Consider the following 25558-nt stretch of genomic DNA (forward strand, 5'->3'; position numbering starts at 1 on the left):
TAGAAGTCTGAAGAAAGCAACACATTAGCAAGAAAGGTGTCAAGTCACCTTCCCTAAATATAGATATATCTATATTTATTCCCTAAATATATATATATGTTCCCTAAATATAGATATATATATTTATTCCCTTTGGAGACAGAGTCTTGCTCTAAGTCTCACTCTGTGGTCCAGGCTGGAGTGCAGTGGTGCGATCTCGACTCACTTCAACCTCCACCTCCCAGGTTCAAGCGATTCTCCTGCCTCAGCCTCCCAAGTGGCTGGGACTACAGGCATGCACCACCACACCGGGCTAATTTTTGTGTATTTTTAGTAGAAACGGGGTTTCACCATGTTGATCAAGCTGGTCTTGAACTCCAGACTTCAAAAGATCCACCTGCCTAGCCTCCCAAAGTGTTAGGATTACAGGCGTGAGCCACCGTGCCCAGCCATTTTTTTTCTCTTTTTAATCCGTAATGTTAATTGGCAAGACATTTTGATCTTCACACTAACCAACCTAACTTTTTAATTTCATTTAGGTGTTGGAACAGGCGATGGATATGATCTAAAAGTCCAAATAGTAATGAAGAAAAAGATTGTCTTCTGTACTTCCTTAAACAATTGTCGGGTAAGAGAAAACATGTGAATAGAAAAAAATCTGATGTTTGTTTTAAGGCTGAATGTCAAACCAGCAATGTTGACCTCCCTAAACTATCACTTACCGTAAAGAGATTCCACGATGCTTTCTGGTTACCATCGTGGTGTCACTGGATTTGAATGCAAACCAGAGATAAATTAACCTGTTTGTTCAAAACTGTTTTTTCAGGGTACTTTCCAGAATTTATTTCTGTTCAGTGTTGCTTTGCCTTTCACTTTTCCACAAATGCTGAGCATGTTCCCAGGAATGTATTAAGGATTTTAATTTACATGTCTGGTCATTTTTAGCCATATTCTCCTCTTCTCGGTCATTTTATCTTTTATTATATAGCACTGATTCTAAAATGTTAGTGTGCATGAAAACCACCGAAAAGCTTGTAAAGATTTACATTCCTAGGTTGTACTCTAAAGTATGATTCAGGAAATCTGGAATGGGGGCAGGAATCTATAGACTTAGCAGTGTCCCAAGTGATTCTTCTAAGTCAGAGGTTCTGTGGGATGACCCTGTGAGAAACAATGCACGAGCGAATGAATTGGGGAGGAATCTCTTTATCCAAAGCAAAAGGGACCTGGTAGTCAATGTTTTGCTACAGTGAAGAAATGCCTAAAACTATATACCTTTTCTGAAACAATGAGAAAGCTTCCTTCATGGGTCTAATAACCATAAACTTTTAGAATTCCTACCCAGGTCTTTGTCTCAAATTCTTTTATTACTAATCCTATTCCCTGGCTCTCTGCACTGCACCCACTTTTTTTGGCCTCTCCCAACTGAGGGCATTCACCCAGGCCTGATCCTTGGCTTTCTGTTCTTAGCAAATGCTTTATTCTTGGTTAAAGAATCACCCATTTCCCTTACTTAAACTATTATTTGTTCATTTACTGACGAGGTATTTCTAGTCGCCCACTGAGTTGTAGATGCAAGAGCTGCAACATGAACAGTTTCCACTCGAACTGAAACGCAGTAGCCAGTCTGAATTATCAAGGAGCCTTCTCTGCTTCTGCAAATGGTACCAGCATTCTCCCACTCAGGCCTTGGGCTTTGATTCTCTTTGCCTCGGCTCCCTAAATCCAGTTAGGCATCAATCCCTGTTGATGATGCCTTTGAAATGTTTCTGTGCTCGCCTTCCTTTCTGTTCTCACTGCCACTAACTGTCCAGAACCTCATTTGCTCATGCCTAGATTTCTACAATCCTCTCCTTACCTTTTCTTGATTCTTATGTAATGCAATGTATAGAATCCTGAAATATGCGTACTGAAATATTGCTCTCATTGTGAAAAGTTGTAGGTAGAGCAGAAGACACACTGCATGCCCATGGTCGAAGCCAGTTAACATCTTTGGCTTAACATCCTTACCTGTAAAATAAATATCACACCTCAAGTGTTATGGGAATTAAATTAGATAATATATATATGAAGTTGCTTTGTAAACTATAAATCACTAAATAAATGTTATATGTGATAATTATCAGGCCTCTTTGTCACATAGGAAATATCCCATGATATTCTTCAAAAGCCTCACTCTTATTTCCTTGGCTCTTGAACTCTTAAGATATAATAGCCCTAACATACCTGAGCTTATTTTTATCAGTAGCTCGACCAGCAGACTCCATTCCGAATAAACTGGGTCATCCCCTTTGGCTCTTGGAACACAACTCTAAGTTATTTAGTTAGTTAGTTGGTTATTTCTTTCTTTTCTTCCTTCCTTCATTTCCTTTTTCCCTTGAGTCAGGGTCCCATTCTGTCCCAGGCTGTAGCACAGTGGCGCGATCATGGCTCACTGCAGCCTCAACTTCCTGAGCTCAAGCAGTCCCCCAATATTTTTTTTATTTTTTGTAGATATTGGGTCTTGCTATGTTGCCCAGGCTGGTCTCAAACTCCTGAGCTCAAGCAACCCTTCCACCTCAGCCTCACAAAGTGCTGGGATTATAGACATGAGTCACACTGCCTGACCTTTTTTGTTGTTTTTCTAATTTCTACTTTGTGTTATTGCTGGTCTTTTTCCCTCTGTATGGACTAGATTCTATTTTCAGAGCTTTCATGCCCAATTCAGTTTCTACCTCCTCAATGAAATTTTCTGCACCTCCTGTTAACTAGCCTTCAATGGTGCATAAGAGCACACCCAGTCTTCATCATACAGATTGAGAATTATATTCCATTCTACAATTGTTTCTTTTTTTCTTTTTTCTTTCTTTTTTTTTTTTTTTTTTGAGACGGAGTCTCGCTCTGTCGCCCAGGCTGAAGTGCAGTGGTGCCATCTTGGCTCACTGCAACCTCCACCTCCCGGGTTCACGCCAGTCTCCTGCCTCAGCCTCCAGAGTAGCTGGGACTACAGGCGCCCGCCACCACGCCCGGCTAATTTTTTGTATTTTTTTAGTAGAGACGGGGTTTCACTGTGTTAGCCAGGATGGTCTCGATCTCCTGACCTTGTGATCCGCCCACCTTGCCCTCCCAAAGTGCTGGGATTACAGGCATGAGCCACCAGGCCCGGCCTCTGCGATTGTTTCTTATGTGTATAGCTCCCTGAAGGGACCAACTGAGTCTGCACCTCCTTTTGTGTTTTTCACAGGGCCTAGCATAGATCCTTCTTACTGTGGGTGCCATTATTTATACGAGAGTGAGTCAAAGAAATAGTATATCTTCAAAGTCATTCATTCCAAAACTTGAACTATCTTTGGTCACTCCATCTGCAGCCGGTAATGGTCAAGTCCAAAGATCCCACTGACAAACACAAGAGTTCTGATAAAACACGATGATCGGGGGACCCCACCCTCCCCTCTCTTGGGAGGGGCAGGTGGGCCCACCCCCCAAGTGTTACAGACCCCTGTTGTTATTTTTTAAATTTAGTAAATAAAAGACCGTGAGTTAAGCATTGTTTTTCGAATGTCAAGGCTAGCTTTAAAATTGAGCTTCTCAACATGTTCTCAAAAGAGGCCCTAATGTATGAAAATCAAATGACACACATTAAATAACAATATTTAACTGATTAAAGTGTCTAATAGAAAATTCAATACTTTTGAAAAGGGAGACACTTTTGAAAAGTGCCTCATGATAACCCTCAAACATGTTGGCCTTTAAAAATCATAAACAACAGGGTGGGCATGGTGGCTCACCCCTGTAATCCCAGCACTTTGGGAGGCCCAGGTAGGCAGATCACTTGAGGCCTGGAGTTTGGGACCAGCCTGACCAATATAGCAAAACCCCATCTCTACTAAAAGTACAAAAACTAGTTGGGTGTGGTAGCATGCGCCTATAATCCCAGCTACCCGGGAGGATGAGGCACGAGAATCACTTGAACCTGGGAGGCAGAGGTTGCAGTGAGCTGAGATCACACCACTGCACTCCAGCCTGGGTGACAGTGAGACTGTCTCAAAAAAAAAGAAAAAAAAAAAAAATATATATATATGTATATATATACACACACACATACACACATACAGACACACATACATATAAACAACAGTATTGCAACTAGAAAAGATTATTAATAATTATTTATAGATGTAGTGATTGGTCTGTGAGACCAAAAGTACTTGATAAATATAGGAAGTCTTGATAAGTGAAAAGGAACTTCATTGTTATCATTAGCTAGGTTTATAGTTCTAAATTCCATGTTCATTCACAGGTATTTCATGACACTGAAACAGACAGGGTAATAATTGATGTGTTCAACTGTCCACCTCTGTATGATGATGTGAAAGTGCAAGTTTCCTCTTCGGTGAGTAATCAAGAAACGGCCTCTGCCATTGTTCTTGTCTGAACTTTTGAATGGTTTTATTTAAGGTTTCCTTTACTACAGTTCCCTTCAAGGGAGATGATAGATGTCATCCCATAGAGGGAGGGGGAGAAAATAAATCAGATCTATAACAATTTTTTTAAAAGAACATATGTAATTTGAATAATTTTTGTTCATTTGTTTTTTCTAAATTGTACATTTTCTAAATTTTTCTAAATTTTTCTAAATTTACATGTATTAATTCACAAATCCAAAAATACAAAACAAATACAAAAAAAAAAAAAAGCCAAGATGCTAAAAAACCAAAGGTATGTTTTACTGCATAGCAGTGATTACATTTTGTTTTGCATCATTTTTAATATTAAAAATTGAGACAGGGTCTCACTCTGTCACCCCAGCTGGAGTGCAGTGGCATGACCATAGCTAACTGCAGCTTCACCTCCTGGGCTCATGCAGTCCTCCCACCTCAGCCTCCTGAGTAGCTGGGAGCACTGACTGGAAAGAGAGTTAGGTTTGGGTGACTCAGTTGGGTGAAACACAGAGAAGGCAGCACAATACAACACATGAAATAACCAAAGCAGTTTTTTATTAATTCCAGAGAGAAGAGGGCAGCACACTTCGCAGGGCTAACTGGAAGGGGGAGCCATCCAGGAGACCTGTGCTCAACTGATGGGTGGGGAGCAATAGCGAGAACGAGGGAGGGACCTGAGAGTGGAAGCTTTTATTGGGATATAAGGTGTTACCTGAGCAGGTTTCCTATGGGGAGGTCTAACTGGTGGATTTAATGCAAGCAGTCATGAGTTCCATGGAGTCATGCTGTGACTGAGAGGTGGTCATTGATATATCCACATGGTCCATGCAGAGTACGGGGGTCTGTAGGGAGGTTATATCTAGCTGTCCCATAATGAAGTAGTCACCAACAGAAGGTTGTATAAGGCAGATACTGGGATCAGTCACATTGAGAAACCTGGAGGAAGTGAACTGGAAACTGTCAAGGGTGACTGAACCCTGCTTCTGATATCAGAAAGTCCAATTTATATTTGAAAGGGATGCTGAGGCACAAAAAAATTGTAAGAATTCACTACAAAAATACTTGGCTATATATAAGCATAGGTCCTTAGTAGATTCTGTTTAGCACTATCTAAACCAGATTCAAATTTCAGCATTTAAATTAAATATCTATCATGGAAAATAAACTATTCCTTGAAAATTTTGATAGAAATAGCAAGAGAAAGCAATAGCATTTTCTTAAGCCTCCTCCTCTGTGTCTTGAGTGTGTTGTTATAGAATGCAGAGTGCTACATATTGAATGGTTATAATTATTTGATAAATATATAAAGGAATAAAGGAAGGAACTTTGATTTCTTTGGAATGATTAGTTCTTGGCATCAATTTTACTTTAAAATTTTTTTTTTCTTTTTAGGATTTTCCTAAATACTATCACAACTACCCTTTTTTCTTCTGGTTTAATACATCTTTAATACAAAATAACAAGTATGGATATAATATCAACCCATAGAAACAACCTAATCTTCAATGTCTATGTATAAGATGTAATGGCAAGTCTTTTGCTGGTTGTCATAAGCTTAATTTATAGAAAACAAAAAATCCTCGAGCCACCATTGTTCATTGTCTTACTCCTTTTACTTTGGCTATTTTAAAAATACAGTTGTTCTTGAGACCCCCAGTTGCAGTATCCTCAAGGTCCATGCCATAGGACTGTGTTATGAGCTCAAAAGTATTATAATCAGATCTTAAGTGTGGAAGTAAATTCCTCCCAGAGAAGTTCAATATGAATCTGCTCAGTACCTTCAACATGTCAGGTCCTCAGTAGGTGCTGATTTACCAATGACGAACCACCACCAAATTTTGTGCTAAAGTAAGGGAGGACCTAGGGAAGCTTCAGCTAGCTGAAAAGCTGACTGACACACTTATATCTAAGAGAAGTTACAAGACACAGTAAGTATTAAGAAATACAGCTAAAAAATCATTAAAATTGATGGTCTCCCATTTAAACATGGGTTTCTAATAACTGAATTGGGAAAACTTTCTTAAAAACTATTAATTGGAGGCTGGGTGTGGTGGCTCATGCCTGTAATCCTGGCACTTTGGGAGGCTGAGGCGGGCGGATCACCTAAGGTTGGGAGTTCGAGACCAGCCTGGCCAACATGGTAAAACCCTGTCTCTACTAAAAATACAAAAATTAGCCAGGCGTGGTGGCACATGCCTGTAATCCCAGCTACTCAGGAGGCTGAGCCAGTAGAATCACTTGAACCCGGGAGGCAGATTGCAGTGAGCCGAGATCGCACCACTACACTCCAGCCTGGGCGACAGAGTGAGACTCTGTCTAAAGAAAAAAGCAAAAAAACAGAACAACTATTACTTGGATTTGGAGATTATTGTTCCCAGAAAACCTTCTGCCATATTTGGAAACTTATTTCTCAGTCTAGAAGTTCTCCACTTTAAGTAGCATTTGTTCTGTGCTGGTGAAAAACTGAGATTTTTTTGTATCAACCATACTCTTCAATACAAAAAGAGAAAATATTTTTAAAATGCTTCAGGTCACAGTTGAGGCAGTGGCTATGATTGCATGTGGCATGAATTGGTAGTTATTGTTGCAACCAGTTCTAGTCTTTTCTTCAAATCTGAGCTGGATCTAATAACTCCTTAAGTCCAGCAAGGCAAGAGTAAATTAAACCTCTGGTCTACACACTTGCAATACATACACATTTAATAGATTTTGATAGAGTGAACTTTGGATTGGATGGAAATTTTTTACAAATTTGTTTCTTGGATGCATACAAACAATAAGCTTTGACTCCTAACGTGAGCAAAGTCCCTCAAATGTGAGAGCTGGGTGGAGCTTCATTTGTTGCTGCTCCTCAGATTGATTCTTGGTAAAGGATACAGTTTTTTTCCTTTGAAACACCATGTTCATTTTGGGGAAGGAATAAGTTAGATCACCTTTATTTTTACTTTTATATAAATTTCTAAAGATTTCTGTAATATTTAAATTTATATACTATTGGTAAAGCTGTTTTTGTTAGTTGTGAGACTGTTTAGCCAAAAATGCCAACTTCTGTCTTTTAGAACACTAGGCATAAATGGGTTAACCAATTTATGCCTAGTGTTCCATTATTGGAATGCTAAGCATGTGGGATTTATTTATATCCTACTGCTCAAGGTCATCGCCAAGGGCTGATTGCAAAAATTCAAAAAATTGCAACCTCAGGCATAAATTAAAAGAGATATAGTATTTTATTATTGGGTTTTGATACATGTCTAATCAGACTGATTTCTGTCACATATAGAAATTTAGATACTGTATTAAACCTAGATGTCATTAATTCCATAAAAAGCAACGTTAAAAGAATCAGTAGCATGTGTTACTGATGTGTTGCTGAAGATTAAGATATTTTTAAGTCTCACTGAAAAGGTAGAAGGAGCCAACTGAGACACAAAAAAGGGGCTGAGGTTCTATTCATGGTGAGCAAGTCTTTTTTTTGTTTGTTTCTTCAAGCTCTAACAAGGGTGCCTACTACATGGCTTTTCAGTTAGCTCCAAAATAAAATGTAACAATTTTTTTTCTATTCTTAGGCTTAATCTACAAAGAAATGAATTGGATAATCTTCATAAACAAAAAACATGGAAAATTTATCCACCAGAATATGCAGTAGAGACATATTTTGATGAGAAATGACTTAAGTTATGTTGTAACTGGTAGCTGATTAAGTATAGTTCCCTGCACCCCTTCTGGGAAAGAATTATGTTCTTTCTAACCCTGCCACATAGTTATATGTTCTAAATCTTCCTTGCTGGTACATCTATATTGATATATGTATACACATGTTCTTTATAAATCTATTAAATATATACAGATAAAATGTCAGGTTTTTTTTCTTTTTGAAGGCATATATTTCACAGTTTCCATCTTGTATTTACATACATTTGGAACACAGTACTTAGGAACATTAGGCGTCATTTTGAAGAACTTTGAAATAGAACTTTCGTATCAAAATAATTGAGAGATAATTAAAAATTGTGATCCCCCAACACCCACTTACTTATACATTTTTTGTCAGGTATTTATTCCCTGCTTTTTTTCACATTTGTAATTTCAGGTTTATTAGAAAGCTAATTTATATTTTTCCTTCTACTCGATTTACAAACTGTTAACAGATTGGCAGCAAAGACTAAGTTTTAAACCCAGAAGAGAGAAATATTTCACACAAGCAGTCCCCCAACTCCCAACACACACTTTTCTCTTGTTCCAAGCACTAAATGGGTAGCTTACTTAACAAGCTTCCTTTAATTACACACAGACATGGCGGTTGGGGTAAGAAGGGCGTAGTAAATATGAAGGAGAAGTAACCTTCAGTAACTTCTGCTTTTGTATAAAATTGTAAGTGAAGTCAAAAGAAATATTTGTTCTTAGAGTAATTTAGGTGTATTATTTTGAAATCCACTACTCCTGCTCACAACCAATGTCACCTAAGCCCTGGGGGGACTCTGAAGGGAGGTAATCTTTTCATTGAAAACAGTGGTTAGCCCTGTGTCCACAGGGAATCATTATTATTTCCTCATTGGTGCTGGATGCTACTTTTTTATTAAACACTTTTTTTTTTTTTTTGAGACAGTCTCACTCTGTCACCCAGGCTGGAGTGCAGTGGCACAATCTCAGCTCACTGCAACCCCTACCTCCTAGGTTCAAGTGATTCTCCTACCTCAGTCTCCTGAGTAGCTGGGATTACAGGTGCACGCCACCACGCCTGGCTAATTAAACAAAATTTTTTATTTTTATTTTGTACTTTTTGAGATGGGGTCTCACTCTGGTTGCCAAGACTGGAGTGCAGTAGTAAGATCTTGGCTCACTGCAGCCTCAACCTCCTGGGCTCAGGTGATTCTCTCACCTCAGCCTCCCCAGTAGCTGGGACTATACGTGCATGCCACCACGCTTGGCTAATTTTTGTATTTTTAGTAGAGATGGGGTTTCACAATGTTGGCCAGGCTGGTCTTGAACTCCTGACCTCCAGTGATCCACCCATCTCGGCCTCCCAAAGTGTTGGAATTACAGGCATGTGCCACCGTGTCTGGCCACTTTTATACCATTAGCAACATGCAGAGTAGTGGAAGAGGTTGTCTGAACCAGATTTGAGGAGTTGAAGGGTCAGAAATGTCTGAGAAAATGCAAGGGAACCCACCTTTCTTTTTCTTTTTCTTTTTTTTTAAACAGAGTCTCTGTCGCCTAGGCTGGAGTGCAGTGTTGTAATCTCGGCTCACTGCAACCTCCGTCTCCCCGGTATAGGTGATTCTTCTGCCTCAGCTTCCCAAGTAGCTGGGATTATAGGTGCCTGCCACCACGCCAAGCTAATTTTTGTATTTTTAGTAGAGATGGGGTTTCACCATGTTGGCCATGCTAATCTCAAACTCCTGACCTCAGGTGATCCACTTGCCTTGGCCTCCCAAAGTGCTGGGATTACAGGTGTGAACCACCATGCCCAGCCAGGTGAAATCATTTCAATACAAATTCTAAACAGAAGAAAAAGATTGAACTGAAACCACCCTACAACATCCCCAGAACCTACACTAGGGTTAGTGTCATGATAACTGCCAATGGTTAGTGTTTACCATCTCCCCCTGGACCTGAAAGGAGCCCTTAGAGCTTCATCAAAATGCAAAAGAAGGCTTACAAAAAATATTTAAGAATTGCATATGGCTAGCCAGTTTTCCCAACACCATTTATTAAATAGGGAATCTTCTCCCCATTGCTTGTTTGTGTCAGGTTTGTCAAAGATCAGATGGTTGTAGATGTGTGGTGTTATTTCTGAGGCCCCTGTTCTGCTCCATTGGTCTATATATCTGTTTTGGTACCAGTACCATGCTGTTTTGTTTGCTGTAGCTTTGTAGTATAGTTTGAAGTCTGGTAGCGTGATGCCTCCAGCTTTGTACTTCTTGCCCAGGATTGTCTTGTCTATGCGGGCTCTTTTTTGGTTCCATATGAAGTTTAAAGTAGTTTTTTCCAAGTCTGTGAAGAAAGTCAGTGGTAGCTTGATGGGGATAGCATTGAGTCTATAAATTACTTCGGGCAATATGGCCATTTTCACGATATTGATTCTTCCTATCCATGAGCATAGAAAGTTTTTCCATTTGTTTGTGTCCTTTCTTATTTCCTTGAGCAGTGGTTTGTAGTTCTCCTTGAAGAGGTCCTTTACATCCCTTGTAAGTTGTATTCCTAGGTATTTTATTCTCTTAGTAACAGTTGTGAATGGGAGTTCACTCATGATTTGGCTGTTTGTCTATTATTGGTGTATAGGAATGCTTATGATTTTTGCACATTGATTTTGTATCCTGAGACTTTGCTGAAGTTGCTTATCAGCTTAAGGAGATTTTGGGCTGAGACGATGGGGTTTTCTAAATATACAATCATGTCATCTGCAAACAGAGACAATTTGACTTCCTCTCTTCCTATTGGAATATGCTTTATTTCTTTCTCTTGCCTGATTGCCGTGGCCAGAACTTCCAATAATACTATGTTGAATAGGAGTGGTGAGAGAGGGCATCCTTGTCTTGTGCCAGTTTTCAAAGTGAATGCTTCCAGTTTTTGCCCATTCACTATGATATTGGCTGTGGGTCTGTCATAAATAGCTGTTATTATTTTCAGATATGTTTCATTGATACCTAGTTTACTGAGAGTTTTTAGCATGAAGGGGTGTTGAATTTTGTCAAAGGCCTTTTCTGCATCTATTGAGATAATCATGTGGTTTTTGTCATTGGTTCTGTTTATGTGATGGATTATGTTTATTGATTTGCATATGTTGTACCAGCCTTGCATCCCAGGGATGAAGCCGACTTGATCGTAGTGGATAAGCTTTTTGATGTGCTGCTGGATTGGGTTTGCCAGTATTTCATTGAGAATTTTCACATCTATGTTCATCAGGGATATCGGCCTGAAATTTCCTTTTTTTTGTTGTGTCTCTGCCAGGTTTTGGTATCAGAATGATGCTGGCCTCATAAAACAAAGTAGGGAGGATTCCCTCTTTTTCTATTGTTTAGAATAGTTTCAGAAGGATTGGTACCAGTTTCTCTTTGTACCTCTCGTAGAATTTACCTGTGAATCCATCTGGTCCTGGACTTTTTTTGGTTGGTAGGCTATTAGTTACTGCCTCAATTTCAGAACTGGTTACTGGTTTATTCAGGGATTCGACTTCTTTCTGGTTTAGACTGTGGAGGCTGTATGTTGCCAGGAATTTATCCATTTCTTCTAGATTTTCTAGTTCATTTGCATAGAGGTGTTTATAGTATTCTTTGATGGTAGTTTGTATTTCTGCGGGATCAGTGGTGATATCCCCTATATCATTTTTTATTGCATCTATTTGACTCTTCTCTCTTTTCTTCTTTGTGAGTCTGGCTAGCAGTCTATCTACTTTGTTGATCTTTTCATAAAACCAGCTCCTGGATTCATTGATTTTTTGAAGCGTTTTTCGTGTCTCTATCTCAGTTCTGCTATGATCTTAGTTATTTCTTGTCTTCTGGTAGATTTTGAATTTGTTTGCTGTTGCTTCTCTAGTCTTTTAATTTTGATATTAGGGTGTCAATTTTAGATCTTTCCTGCTTTCTCTTGTGGGCATTTAGTGCTATAAATTTCCCTCTACACACTGCTTTAAATGTGTCCCAGAGATTCTGGTATGTTGTGACTTTGTTCTTATTGGTTTCAAAGAACATCTTTATTTCTGCCTTCATTTTGTTATTTACCCAATAGTCATTCCAGAGCAGGTTGTTCAGTTTCCATGTAGTTGTGCGGTTTTGAGTGAGTTTCTTAATCCTGAGTTCTAATCTGATTGCAGTGTGATCTGAGAGACTATTTGTTATGATTTCCATTGTTTTGCATTTGCTGAGGAGTGTTTTACTTCCAATTATTTGGCCCATTTTAGAATAACTGCAATGAGGTGCTGAAAAGAATGTATATTCTGTGGACTTGGGGTGGAGAGTTCTATAGATGTCTACTAGGTCCGCTTGGTCCAGAACTGAGTTCAAGTCCTGAATATCTTTGTTAACTTTCTGTCTCATTGATCTGTCTAATATTGACAGTGGGGTGTTAAAGTCTCCCACTATTATTGTGTGGGAGTCTAAGTCTCTTTGTAGGTCTCTTAAGAACTTGCCTTATGAATCTGTGTGCTCCTGTATTGGGTGCATATATATTTAGGATAGTTAGCTCTTCTTGCTGCATTGATCTCTTTACCCCTTCCTTACACCTTATGCAAAAATCAATTCAAGATGGATCAGAGACTTAAACGTAAGGCCTAGGACTGTAAAAATTCTAGAAAAAAACTGGGGCAGTACTATTCAGGACATAGGCATGGGCAGAGACTTCATGTCTAAAACACCAAAAGCAATGGCAACGAAAGCAAAAATTGACAAATGGGATCTAATTAAAGAGCTTCTGCGCAGCAAAAGAAACTATCATCAGAGTGAACAGGCAACCTACAGAATGGGAGACAATTTTTGCAATCTATCCATTGGACACAGGGCTAATATCCAGAATCTACAAAGAACTTTACAAGAAAATTTACAAGAAATTTACAAGAAAAAAACAAAACCCCATCAAAAAGTGGGCAAAGGATATAAACAGACACTTCTCAAAGGAAGACTTTTATGCAGCCAACAGACATATGGAAAAATGCTCATCATCACTGGTCATTAGAGAAATGCAAATCAAAACCACAATGAGATACCATCTCATGCCAGTTAGAATGGTGATCATTAAAAAGTCAGGAAACAACAGATGCTGGAGAGGATGTGGAGAAATAAGGACGCTTTTACACTGTTGGTGGGAGTGTAAATTAGTTCAACCATTGTGGAAGGTAGTGTGGCGTTTCCTCAAGGATCTGTAACTAGAAATACCATTTGACCCAGCAATCTCATTACTGGGTATATACCCAAAGGATTATAAATCATTCTACTATAAAGACACATGCACAGGTGTGTTTATTGTGGCACTATTCACAATACCAAAGACTTGGAACGAACCCAAATGTCCACAGTAATAGATTGGATAAAGAAAATGTGGCAAATATATACCATGAAATACTATGCAGCCATTAAAAAGGATGAATTTATGTCCTTTGCAGGGACATGTGTGAAGCTGGAAACCATCATCCTCAGCAAACTATCACAAGATCAGAAAACCAAACACCACATGTTCTCACTCACAGGTGAGAGTTGAACAAAGAAAACACGTGGACATAGGGAGGGGAACATCACACACTGGGACCTGTTGGGGGGTGAGAGGCTAGGGTAGGGATAACAGTAGGAGAAATACCTAATGTAAATGACAGGTTGAGGGGTGCAGCAAACCACTGTGGCATGTGTACACCTATGTAACAAAACTTCACATTCTGCGCATATACCCTGGAACTTAAAGTATAATTAAAAAAATGCAACTTCCTGACTTTGACATTATGCATAGTTATTCCATCTAAAGTCTGAAAAGTGGAGTTGGGGGAGGGGCCATTAAGAATAATTCTCAATTATTTCTTGGCAGATAAACCAACTTTTCCAAAGAGTCTGAAAACTGCTTGATCGCTTTTTTAAGCAACAAGCAATACAATCTCTGTGATCCCATCATTACTGTTCATTTCTTCCAGGAGAGGAATGACACACTTCTGCCTTTAATTGTCAAATTATCCCCATTTCTGAATTAGTGAAATACAATTTAATATGATTTTACTATCATAAATTTAGAGTCATTCTCTCCCAGGTACTGCTGGGCTATGATAAAATGAGATCTGAATTACATCAAAATAATTTAATTATTCCAAGAGAAGAGGTGATGGTCAGAATTTTTTAAGTGGCTGCATAGTTTAGATAGCCTCGATGCAGATAACCTGAATAAAGCATTTAACTCAGCACATTAATATTTTAATGTGATCATCCTGAACAGTTCGGGCATTACAGGTTCCTACAATACACATATGCTGTCTATCTGGGACAGTTACATTTCCAACTGGGAGGATGTGGGAGACTAATGAATATACAAATGCTAGCAACAACTGTCTCCCGTCCTCTGTGAGGGTAAGCTACCTTCCCATGTAATTTACCACTGATGACATCATCATGGTACTCACTGTGCCCTCAAGTGAGTGAAGACTGTTCTGAATGCCAGTACTAACCACGGAGCCTGACACCTAGTAGGTTCTCAAAGATCTATCAAGTCCATAAAGCCATGAATAAATGACAGAGATTATATTTCTCCACTTGCCTAGAATAAGATCAGAAGTCTGATCTTATTCTCCTTACAAGACACATAAAAACATTCTTTAGGCGGTGTGGTGGCCAGCCAAGCCTCTTATTCCACAGCACTCACACTATGTCATACGTAACACTTTACCAAGGGTGGTGGTTCGGATTTTCAGTCCTTGACATAGAGTCGGTAAATCATGAGATATAGAGGAAACCTATCAGGGCAGGGACAGTGTCTCAAGGAAGGGACAGCTCTGAAGAAGAGGGCAGAGAGGTGAGAAGACAGACGCAGACTCACATCACAGGACCAGGCCCACCCAAGCAGAGATGACACCCTCACACCCCTCTGGAGGCCATCCATAAAGGTTCAGTTTAACAGGGCAGGGAAGCATATCATTTTCAAGAAACTCAAATCCAAAAAGGTTTGGGGTTGTTTTTAATTTTGGCATTTGATGGGATAAACTTCAATGATCTGAAATGCCACATTCCCCAACTATGCCAAACAAGGCACACTGCAACAGTACTCAAAGTAGTGACTGCATTGTTTCAGAGTTGTTGAATGACTAAGTCTTAAAGTGGTACCAAGTTTCCCATTAAGACTGTTTAACTTTTGGTATCCATGTTGCCTCGTTTCAATAATTATCTAATTACCTAACTAACTTCTTCAAATCCTCCTTCATACTAGCTCTCTAGGTCTCTAGATCTCTTACAGCCACTGCAGATAGGGAAATACGAACTTCCCAGCACTTGAGAGTAGATGAGCTGGCTGAAAACCTGTGTGGTGAGGGAAACTTTGTTTAAAAGGAAAAGGAGAGACACACAGAACAACACATTTAGGCTCCATCCACATCACCTCGGGCTGCAGCTGGCTCTGTGCTGACAGTCGATCACTTCCATGGGTGGCCTCTGCCAGAAAACACAACAACACTCTGCTTCTATCAATGGCTGACAGAAAAATCCCAAAGTCCTGCAAGTTCCACGTCCAGAGAGCCCGGGTGGAAATGCTCCAAACCAACCCTTACATCCGGGCACACCACAGACCCATTAGGGAGCACTAACGCAGAGACTGCAACAAATCAGACAAGGGACCCAGGGACCACAGTGCTGCCCTGTCTTCACACCATCTAGCTGTATAACCTTGAACAAATCTACTGCCCCTTCTCTGGGCCTCTTTTCTACAAGATCTCATAAGTTGGAGTCCTACTTTCCATTTGCATTCCTCTGGCCTCACAGTAGAACGGAGGTTTCTGTGTCCTCTGCCCAGCCCCCTCTCACGTCTTGTTCCTCCTCCCATCCCTTCCCCCCAGCAAAGGGGTTTGTTGTTCTCAGGAGTTAGACTACCTGTGGCAGCTCTACCTTGGTGAGGGGTGTGCCTGTGTTGCCAGCACAGGAAGAAATACCTGTCCAACGGTGATGAGAACAGTTAAGTGACAGTATGTATAAGGGCCCAATACATGTTCAAAACATGCCCACCAGCAAATGCCTTACATAACAGGCTCCCAACCATACGGTTGCAATTTCTATCTTTCAAACTAATTGTAAATTATAAAGATGGCACCCAAATACCTGTATGCCCATAAGTAGGAAAAGGTAAACTTTTTAATTCTATCACTATAAATTCTAGATCTTTGATAGACTGACTGAAGGATATAAAATGTCAAAGGTGAGACTCTGTCATGTGGCTAAACACCCTCCTACTGCAGACAGAACTGAGCCCAACAGCATTCACCTGCTGGTGAGAGGCGCCCAGGGGCAGGCAGATGGTTGCACCATTCTCAGGGTCAGCCTCCTCCCCAGTGTGGTGTGGGGCAGAAGATGGGGCACAGGGCCTGGGAGGCTGTAGCCTGAAGGCACGCAGTGCCTACTGGGCACTGCAGAGACTACTGGGCAGACTCCTGCCAGCCTTCAGTTCTCCTGCTTCTGGGGCCAGGACACTCCTTGTGAGCTCTGTCCTGGGAGAAGTGCCCTTCCCAGTGCTCCTTATCAGTGTTTGTGAGGCATTCTGTCTAGTGCTCCTCATTAGCATACCTTGGCCAAGCTTCGGCTCATATAAAAACACTTTGCTCTTCTCTGAGCAACAATTTCTTTTCCCAATTGAGCTAATGACTGGATGAGAGGTGACCACACTCATGACCATACTCATCTTTGGTGGTGGTGGGTAGGGGGTGTCCTGGATAGAAGAGCATTGGGCAACGTCCCCTCTGGCCTCCCCAGTCCAGGGAGCTGCAACCACTATGGGAATTCTGTGGGAGGCCAGAGTAGTCCACGGTTTCCCTTTGGGCAATCGGCGTTCCAACCATGCCTCCTGGTCCCAAGACAACAAGAACTCTGGAGAACCAAATTACCATCATGCACTTCCCATTCCGCCATGTGCCTCAGCCGAGGGTCCTGCTCTTCCTGCATATTCAAGCTGATCTTTCTGAGGAGTAGCTTGCATGGTGCCAGCACTGCCCCCCGTATCACAGGCAGCACCCTCCTGTGCCAAGGAAGCTTCAGCCTGCCCTTGGGCTCAGGCCACTAGGCTCTGGTTAGTTGACATTCCCAGCAAATCCTACAACTTCTCCTTTCCTTTCATGGCTCTAAGACACACTCCATTATCAGTCTCATTTTTAAAGACATTTCTAAGAATGTCCTCCTTTCTTTCCCAACACTAGTAAGGACAGTAAGTGGCGTTTCCTGGGAGGGACCGTATGGTATTATTTTTGCACTACAAGGGTTCTGAAGACTGCCAGGCTTGAAGTGAAGAACCACATCACCTGCCTATCCCAGACAGGTGACAATGGACAAGAGGCTTCATCTCTGAGCTGTATTCCAGCGGTACTGGGCACATTCCACCCCTCACCCTGACTCACAAGGTGTTAATAATAATGGACACTACTCTGTCTTCTGCCATGCTTTGAACAACACTACACTATGCATCAAATGGATTCATCCCAAAGGTAAAGCACATTGCTTCTGGAAGGAGAAAGGTAGTATCTTTTTTTTTTTTTTTTTTTTTTGAGATTGAGTCTTGCTGTGTTGCCCAGGCTGGAGTGCAATGGCGCGATCTCGGCTCACTGCAACCTCCGTCTCCCGGGTTCAAGTGATTCTCCTGCCTCAGCCTCCCAAGTAGCTGGGATTACAGGTGCCTGCCACCATGCCCGGCTACTTTTTAGTATTTTTTGGTAGAAATGGGGTTTCACCACGTTGGCCAGACTGGTTTCGAACTCCTGACTGCAAGTGATCCACCCGCCTCGGCCTCCCAAAGTGCGGGGATTACAGGCGTGAGCCACTGCACCCGGATGAAAGGTAATATTTTCATACTACTTTCATTTGATCTCATTTAGAAGGTGCTTGAGGAATAGAGAGGACTGGGTTTTCTCTGGGATTATAGTTAGGCATCACTTAGTGACTGGGACGTGTTCTGAAAAATGCGTCGTTACACAATTTCGTCATTGTGTTATCATAGAGCATACACACACGACCCTAGGTGGCATAGCCTACTCCACACGTAGGCTGTACGGTATGGCCCACTGCTCCTAGGCTACACACCTGTGCAGCATGTTACTGTACTGAATACTGTAGGCACCTGTAACACAGTGGTAAGTATTTGTGTATCTAAACATATCTAAACACAGAAAAGGTATTGTGAAAATATGGTGATATAATCTCATGGGACCATGACCACATACACCGTCCATCACCGACAGAAACATGTTGATGCAGCGCATGACTGTACCTGCAGCCCCCGCCGTGAGGTCAATGGCAGCCTGGGCAGCAGGACTGGACTTCACGTTTGCCCACTCTTCTGGTCTCATGGAAGGCAGCTCGCTGGACCTTACGACAGGCACCACATATCCTGGGGGGAGGCAAGAGTTCACCATTAGTCCAAGTCTCTGCAGCCTCCCGTTCTCTAGGCCTGCAGCCAAATTACTGAACCTAAACTTCTGGGATCCATGAACTGGGCTCTACATTGCTGCAAAGGAAATGGGCTCAAAGTATCAGTGCAGCTTAGCAAGTGACTGCCCCCTAAAAAGGTCACAGATCAAAAAGCTGCCCTGCGTATCAATGCTATTGTCACCAATAGCACTTCAACCAACCTTTCTGAAAACTGTAAAATGAACACCAAACAAGTAAGCCAACCACAGATGTACCAAACCACAGCAGACTGTTTTTACAGGCCTAAGTTGAGCTATCAATTGAATAGGCTCAGTTCTAAAATCAGACAGCAGCCTGTGCTGGGTGCCTAAGGGGATGTCACAAGACAGTAGGTCTGGAAAGGAGCACTCAGGCAGCCAAGGGTGAGAGCTGCACCCTGGAATCACACACGCCTTGGTGTGAATGCCTCCTCTACCTGTGGCCCCTTTGGCCTCTACGGCTGGGAGTCCTCATCTGTACAAGGCAAATAATAACACTATTACAAAACAAAGGCAGTCGCAAATAGCCACATGAGACTGATGGGATGCTCCACTGTGCACAAGCATCATGTGTTCTCAGAACAAGGCCCTGCACAGAGCACCAAGCATCTTCCTGTGACCACAGTCCACTAGCCCTTCAACTGTCAATGTGCACAGGAGTCGCCTGGGGGCCTTGCTAAATAAAATGCAGCTTCTGATTCAATAGCCTCGGATGGGACCAGAGATTTGGCCTGTCTTGATGAGCTCCCGAGTGAGGTGGACAATGCCAGTCCACAGACTCACACTTTGAAATACAACACCTTGGTCATTGTGTCCAAATTTGCTTGATAACCTGAAGCACCCCCCACCCCCCCCTTTTTTTTTTGTGATGGAGTCTGGCTCTGTTGCCCAGGCTGGAGTGCAGCGGCCACGATCTCAGCTCACTGCAACTGCCACCTCCGGAGTTCAAGTGATTCTCCTGCCTCAGCCTCCCAAGTAGCTGAGATTACAGGTGCATGCCACTGCACCAGGCTAATTTTTATATTTATAGTAGAGACGGAGTTTCACCATGTTGGCCAGGCTGGTCTTGAACTCCTGACCTTCAGTGATCCACCCACCTCAGCCTCCCAAAGTGCTGAGATTACAAGTGTGAACCACCTTGCCCAGCCTGGAGCACGTATTAAATATTCTAATTATCAGGCCTTTCTTCTGGAAATGTTGATTCAGTATGTTTCAGTTGGAGCCTTGGGCATTTGGGAAAACTAGAATGTATTCCTCTCCCTTTAGGCAAAAGTCAACTATTGCTGAGGCATGGGTTTCATAAATGTTGACTAAAATATCCAGTTCAACAACCAATCCTGTATAATTTTCAAACTGTGTAAGTAACTTCTTCGTGAATAATAAGGAACAATTTATTTGTCATCGCACTGAGGAGCCGCGTGACCCCAGTCGTGCTGGATCAGAGATGAACACCAAGTGACTTCCTAACGCCAGTGTCATCCTGAATGTCAACAGAAAACAGTGGCCACCGAGAAGATTTTTTAACCACTTGAAGCATTTTGCCAATGACCAGACTTCAAGAATCTTCCTTAATTTACAAAAAAATTTTAAAACCAATGGCAACAAAGGCACAGTACTTAACAAAGCAGCTAAGTTAGAAGTGCAAGACACTGATTTATATGCTGTTGATAGACCTGGAGAGACAGGACCATTTACTAGGCTGAAAAGGTGATGGCCATCTGGTATCTTCCTAAAAAAGTATATCAGGGTCCTAATCCTTTTCCAGAAGGCAAACTAAGGCCAGAGCAAGACAAGGTCTCCTAGGCCACACAACTAGTCAGTGACAGAGGAGCCAGTTCAGTCCTGTCCTTCAGGTCTGTGCCTACAAACCAATACTTGATCCGAGTATTCCAACCTGGGCAAAAACATCACAAAACACCCAACCCTGCATTTTAGGAAAAAAAAAAAAAAAGGAAAAAGGAGGAAGGAAAAAAACAAAGCCAACTGAGAAGACAGGGCATGTCCAGTCTGGCCTCCCAGATAAACCTCAATGTGTTTGTTTCTTTTGGCGCAGCCACTTCCTTTGTAACTTGGAAGGAAAGAAAGTCACATCACATTGCATTCTGTCTGCCCATGTGAATTCAACCCCGTTAGGTGAGCCAAACTTAAACACATTAAATTCTACAAATAACCACTTCTGGAATTATTAAGATAGAAAACAATGGTGGGTACTAACAGATTCACTCAGGAGTGGGTAGTTAACGGGTTAATTCAGGTTATGTGTAGCTCTAGCTGGGAGAAGAAACAGGGCTTGGAGGAGGCAAGACTGTTCAGCATGAATTAGAACTGATTTATGAGCTTGCTGTAGCACTTGGAATAGAAAAACTCTTCAGCGCCTTTGATCCCTCTCAGACTACACCAGGGTTCGATTGAGAAAACAACAGCGCTGACCACCCGTCCTTCTCGATCCTTGGGGAAAAAACTTTTTTGGACGGTAGAGTCAGATGAGGCCGCATTTTCCACCAGGGAACACTAACTGCTGCGGAAAGATCCCAGCTTCTGGCTAAAGCTGGGGCGGTAGGAGCTGCCGGCCAGCTCGCCATCTAGTCCCCAGAGCCCGGGCTTTAGGCGCCGGGATGCAAACCAGTTTTGCCGCCAAGGAACCCGGACAGGCGCGCCTCCTCCCCGGCCTCGCAAGGAACAGGTTAAGGAGACACTTCCCACTTTATCTGCCCGGCCCTGAACGCTCGCCGCCCCTGCCCAGCCGCCCACTGTCTGGCAGCCTGCAAGTCTCCATTCAGAAGCGACTCCGTGCTGCCCAGCGCTGGCGCCCTGGCGGCGCGGAAGCCCGCGGCCAAATGACTCGACGGGGGCAAAGGAGGACAACAGTTCCCACCAGGTAGGCAGTGGGGGAAGGAGGCCGATGACCCTGAGATTCTCCAGCGACCCCGGCGGGCCATCCCTGGGCGGCGCGCGGGTCCCGCGGCACGTGCGTGGCAGCTCTCGCCGCTTCCCTGGACGCCCGGGAAGGTCACACCGCCTGGGCGCCGAGGCCCGCCCCGCGCCCCTCTCCCTCCGCCCGGGGCGCTCCCCAGCTGCCGAGGAGCGGAAGTGGGCGCCAGGCCGCGGCGCGCCCAGCCCGGCCCAGCCCCACCCAGCCCAGCCCAGTCGGCGACCCCGCGCAGCGCTGCCTGCAGACCCTGGAGAAGGCGGAGGCCTGCGTCTCCGGGTGCTTTCCTACCTCTGGGCTCCCCGAGACCCTTTCTGAGGCCGGACCCTAGTTAGTCCGCTGGGCTGGGGATGAGGACTAGGGGCTGGGAATATCAGTGATTGGGAGGACTTAAGTTTTTAGTTAATTTGACCTTGTTGGGCGGCCAAGTCCTTAATTATAACTTATACTTGAGTACAAAATTATACTCGGGATTCAAGGCTGTAAGTTAAAATTAAGTATGAAAATACTGGAATTGTAAAGATGGAAAGTAGATTCTTTTATTACCAGTTTAAAAAAAAAAAAGCATTTCCCAATCCCCTTCTCCAAAGGAAATCCATCTGATGCCATTTCTGTAAATGCACTGATGAAAACCGTAACACTGTCAGCTCTGATCTTGTAGTCCCTAAGGAATTATAGGTTCCATCTGTGGTTCTCTGACATTTTATTAAACAAGTGAAAGTATTCAAGGAAGCTGTTGTTTGCCCAGAGTAATTTTCTTTTCTTTTCTTTTTCTTTTTTTTCTTTTTGTTTTGACACAGTCTCACTCTGTCGCTCAGGCTGGAGTGCAGTGGCGCGATTTCGGCACACTGCAAGCTCCGCCTGTCGGGTTCACGCCATTCTCCTGCCTCAGCCTCCGCGGCAGCTGGGACTACAGGCGTACGCCGCCACACCCGGCTAATTTTTTGTATTTTTAGTAGAGACAGGGTTTCACCGTGTTAGCCAGGATGGTCTCGATCTCCTGACCTTGTGATCTGCCCGCCTCGGCCTCCCAAAGTGCTGGGATTACAGGCGTGAGCCACCGTGCCTGGCCACACCCTGCTAATTTTTTATATTTTTGGTAGAGACGGGGTTTCACCATGTTGGCCAGACTGGTCTCGAACTCCTGACCTCAAGTGATCCTTCTGCCTCGGCCTCCCAAATGCTGGGATTACAGGCATGAGCCACCGCGCCCGGCCTGCCCAGAGTAATTTTCTTTAATGCCCTAAGACAAAGGGTCAGAAGAGTCTTGGTCTACTTGAGACAGCCACTCAACATAACACGCAGCCACTGCCCTCCTATTGCTTTGGTTCAGCCTTTGTGTATTGATTTTCAGTTTCAACACAATTTTCTTCCTTAAACAGGGCGTGGTGACACATGCCTATAGTCTTAGCTATTTGGGAGGCCAAGGCAGGAGGATTGCTTGAGGCCAGGAATTGGAGGCCACGGTGAGCTATGATGGCACTGTTGCACTCCAGCCTGGGTGACAGAGAGCGATCTTGTCTCTTACACACACACACACACACACACACACACACACACAGAGTGTAATTTTCTTTTACAACTTTCAGCCTTGTTTGGATGTGCTGTTGGATTATTACCTATGTAATTTAAGTGATTTGATTGGTGATAGTGCTTAACATGAATGCACACATGAATAGACCTCCCAGGCTATAGTAGATGCTATGATGGGATCAGAGTGCCTGGTAAATGGGCATTCATCAGAATCAGCACTTTAGAACTTGGGCTTCTGGACCATAATTGAGTTCCAGAAGCAAGCCATGGAGCTGGGATGACTTACCCAAAGTGACAGGGAACATAACTAATTGGAAGCAGATCCAGGAGCCGAAACTACAGTTACAGCAGCCTAGAGGTGTTGGCAGTATCACCTGGTCCAGTGGCTTTTGCAGCTTAAGAAAATGAGACCCAAAAGAACCCTGATTAAGGACAGACTTGGCTGAGTATGGTGGCTCATGCCTATAATCCCAACACTGGGAGGATGAGGCAGGAGGATCACTTGAGCCTGGAAGGGTGAGGCTGCAGTGTGCGGTGTTCACATCATTGCACTCCAGCCTGTGTGACTGACCAAGACCCTGTCTCAAAAAAAAAAAAAAAAAAAAAAAAAAAAAAGGATAGACCTGGTTACAGATTAGAGCACTGAGCACTGGACTTGGGGCCAGGATGTTTATGTAAATGTCCCTGTGTGACCTTTAGTGAGTCACTTAACCTTTTGTAAACCCCAGCCACAGTATGACTGCATTACCAGCTCCTCTGAACCCCCTGTGCTCAGTCTGCTGGAAGAATCCACCGTGCAGGGCGCTTGGTACTTTCTGCAAGCCGTTGGGCCCCAGCCTAATGCTTTGTCTTGTCTTCCTTGAGCCCCTTCCTCTCCTGTCCTCACAAGGGCTGTTCCAAACTCTCATCATTGCCGAGCGTTCCACATTTCTCCTCTCTACGCCTCCCCTGTGCAACCATCAGCCTCAATTTGTTCTATAAGAAACAATCTGAATTTTGCTCAGGTTTTTAATCCCTAATCTACAAAGTTACCTCTTTTTTTGCACAAACTCTCATCCATTTGCCCACTGTCCAACTTACTTGCTCTGTCCCCTTGCCTAGCCCAATGGCCGGGAAGAATGAGGATGAGGGAGAAACCAAGGCTTAGAGAGGCCAGGTCACTCCCCAAAGTTACACAGGTGTGAAGAGAAGAGCAGGGACTCAATAAAGTTCTGTCCAACTCAGAAGGTCAGGTGCTCAGCCGCTACACTGTGTGGTGCTCCCTCCCAGAGATTCTTGTTAAAAGCAAGAGAGCTGCAAGAACTGGAAGTTCTTTCTTCCGGGATAGATCTCCTTCCACAGTATTTTATAAAAATCACCTCAGCAGCTTAAAATCCCCCACAACAGTGCTCTTTCTGCTGTCTTTATTTTAGGAAGAGAAATGAAGATACTGATGTTAAAATGCTTCCTATCTCTCAGATGCTCAGAGAACTGATTTCAAAATCACCTGGTTGGCACTAAATCAAGAAAGTGTCCTTGCAAACTTTGTTCTGAGTGTAATTTCCTAGGGATCCTATGGCCTCTTGAGAACAGCATTTTAGGGACATGGATCACTGCTCTCTATAGAGGTAGCTCAACTCAAGAGCATTTTACATGTAGGCTCCAGACAGCAAACATGTCAACACACTGACCTCTCTGCTCCAGGTGACTGTTTGCTACACTGGGGATTGCACAAGTCAGAGACTTCAATGCAACTGGCTTTGTGATGGGTGGCAGGTGTGATGTGGGTCAGAGGTGAGAGGACAGACAGAATGGCTGCATGGAAAAGCGAGCATTTGCTATTCTACAGAATTCCATAATGCACTGGTTAATGACACTAAAAGGAGAAATAATTTCACAAAATGTATCCCTGGTCCTGACACCACGTGGGGCGTGTTTTAACAAAGTGAGTTAATTGGGGTTGCAAATAGATCAAGAGCATAAAACATCTCTGACTCAAATGTATTTTTAGTTAATAAGAAAGAAGCGGGGCCCAGCACGGGAGCTCATGCCTGTAATCCCAGCACTTTGGGAGGCCCAGGCTGGTGGATCATCTGATTTCAGGAGTTCAAGACCAGCCTGGCCAACATGGTGAAACCCCGTCTCTACTAAAAATACAAAAAAAAAATTAGCCGGGCATGGTGGTGGGTGCCTGTAATCCCAGCTACTTGGGAGGCTGAGGCAGGAGAATCGCTTGAACCTGGGAGGCCAAGGTTTCAGTGAGCCGAGATCGCTCCATTGTACTCCAGCCTGGGCGACAAGAGCGAAACTCCATCTGGGAAAAAAAAAAAAAACCAAGAAAGAAGAAAACTTCCTTTTGATTATGCAATTTTAGTTCCCATTACATGTTCTTGGCTGCTGATTAGAAATTTAAATTCTAGAATTAAAAAATTCTAGAAGTAGGAGTTTCCAGAGCTGATTAATTTAACAGCTCAAGAGTATCTGGGGAAGCTTCTCTGTAAGTCTCTTAGCCTTTCCCTCATGACTGCAAGATGGCTGCCACAGCTCTGCCTATCACATCCGCACATGCAACATCCAAAGGCAGGAAGGAAGCACGCTCACATATCTTCCTCT

At 43.0% G+C, this 25558-nt stretch overlaps 1 protein-coding gene and 1 long non-coding RNA gene across 3 annotated transcripts in view; one reads left to right on the top strand and one right to left on the bottom strand.

The window, feature by feature from the left end:
* Nucleotides 1-8291, top strand: part of LOC100969450 (phosphatidylinositol 3,4,5-trisphosphate 3-phosphatase TPTE2-like) — a 108925-nt gene extending 100634 nt beyond the window's left edge. Inside the window, 3 exon segments of the mRNA XM_063595781.1 lie at nucleotides 519-607; nucleotides 4259-4351; nucleotides 7967-8291. Coding sequence (XP_063451851.1) covers nucleotides 519-607; nucleotides 4259-4351; nucleotides 7967-7972 — 188 coding nt within the window. The 3' untranslated portion in view covers nucleotides 7973-8291.
* Nucleotides 1-21779, bottom strand: part of LOC130540707 (uncharacterized) — a 131232-nt gene extending 109453 nt beyond the window's left edge. Inside the window, exons 1-2 of one of the 2 annotated variants that reach the window (XR_008954699.2) lie at nucleotides 21380-21558; nucleotides 18327-18446 (exon numbers count right to left, since the gene is read on the bottom strand). This is a non-coding gene — a long non-coding RNA (uncharacterized LOC130540707). Of the gene's footprint in view, nucleotides 1-18326; nucleotides 18447-21379; nucleotides 21559-21724 lie in introns of those variants that run through there. The other variant, XR_010109618.1, reaches the window with a different exon arrangement.
* Between the last annotated feature and the right edge of the window lie 3779 nt (nucleotides 21780-25558).

Source organism: Pan paniscus, chromosome 14 (assembly GCF_029289425.2).
Source record: "Pan paniscus chromosome 14, NHGRI_mPanPan1-v2.0_pri, whole genome shotgun sequence".
In the NCBI taxonomy this organism is placed as follows: domain Eukaryota; kingdom Metazoa; phylum Chordata; class Mammalia; order Primates; family Hominidae; genus Pan; species Pan paniscus.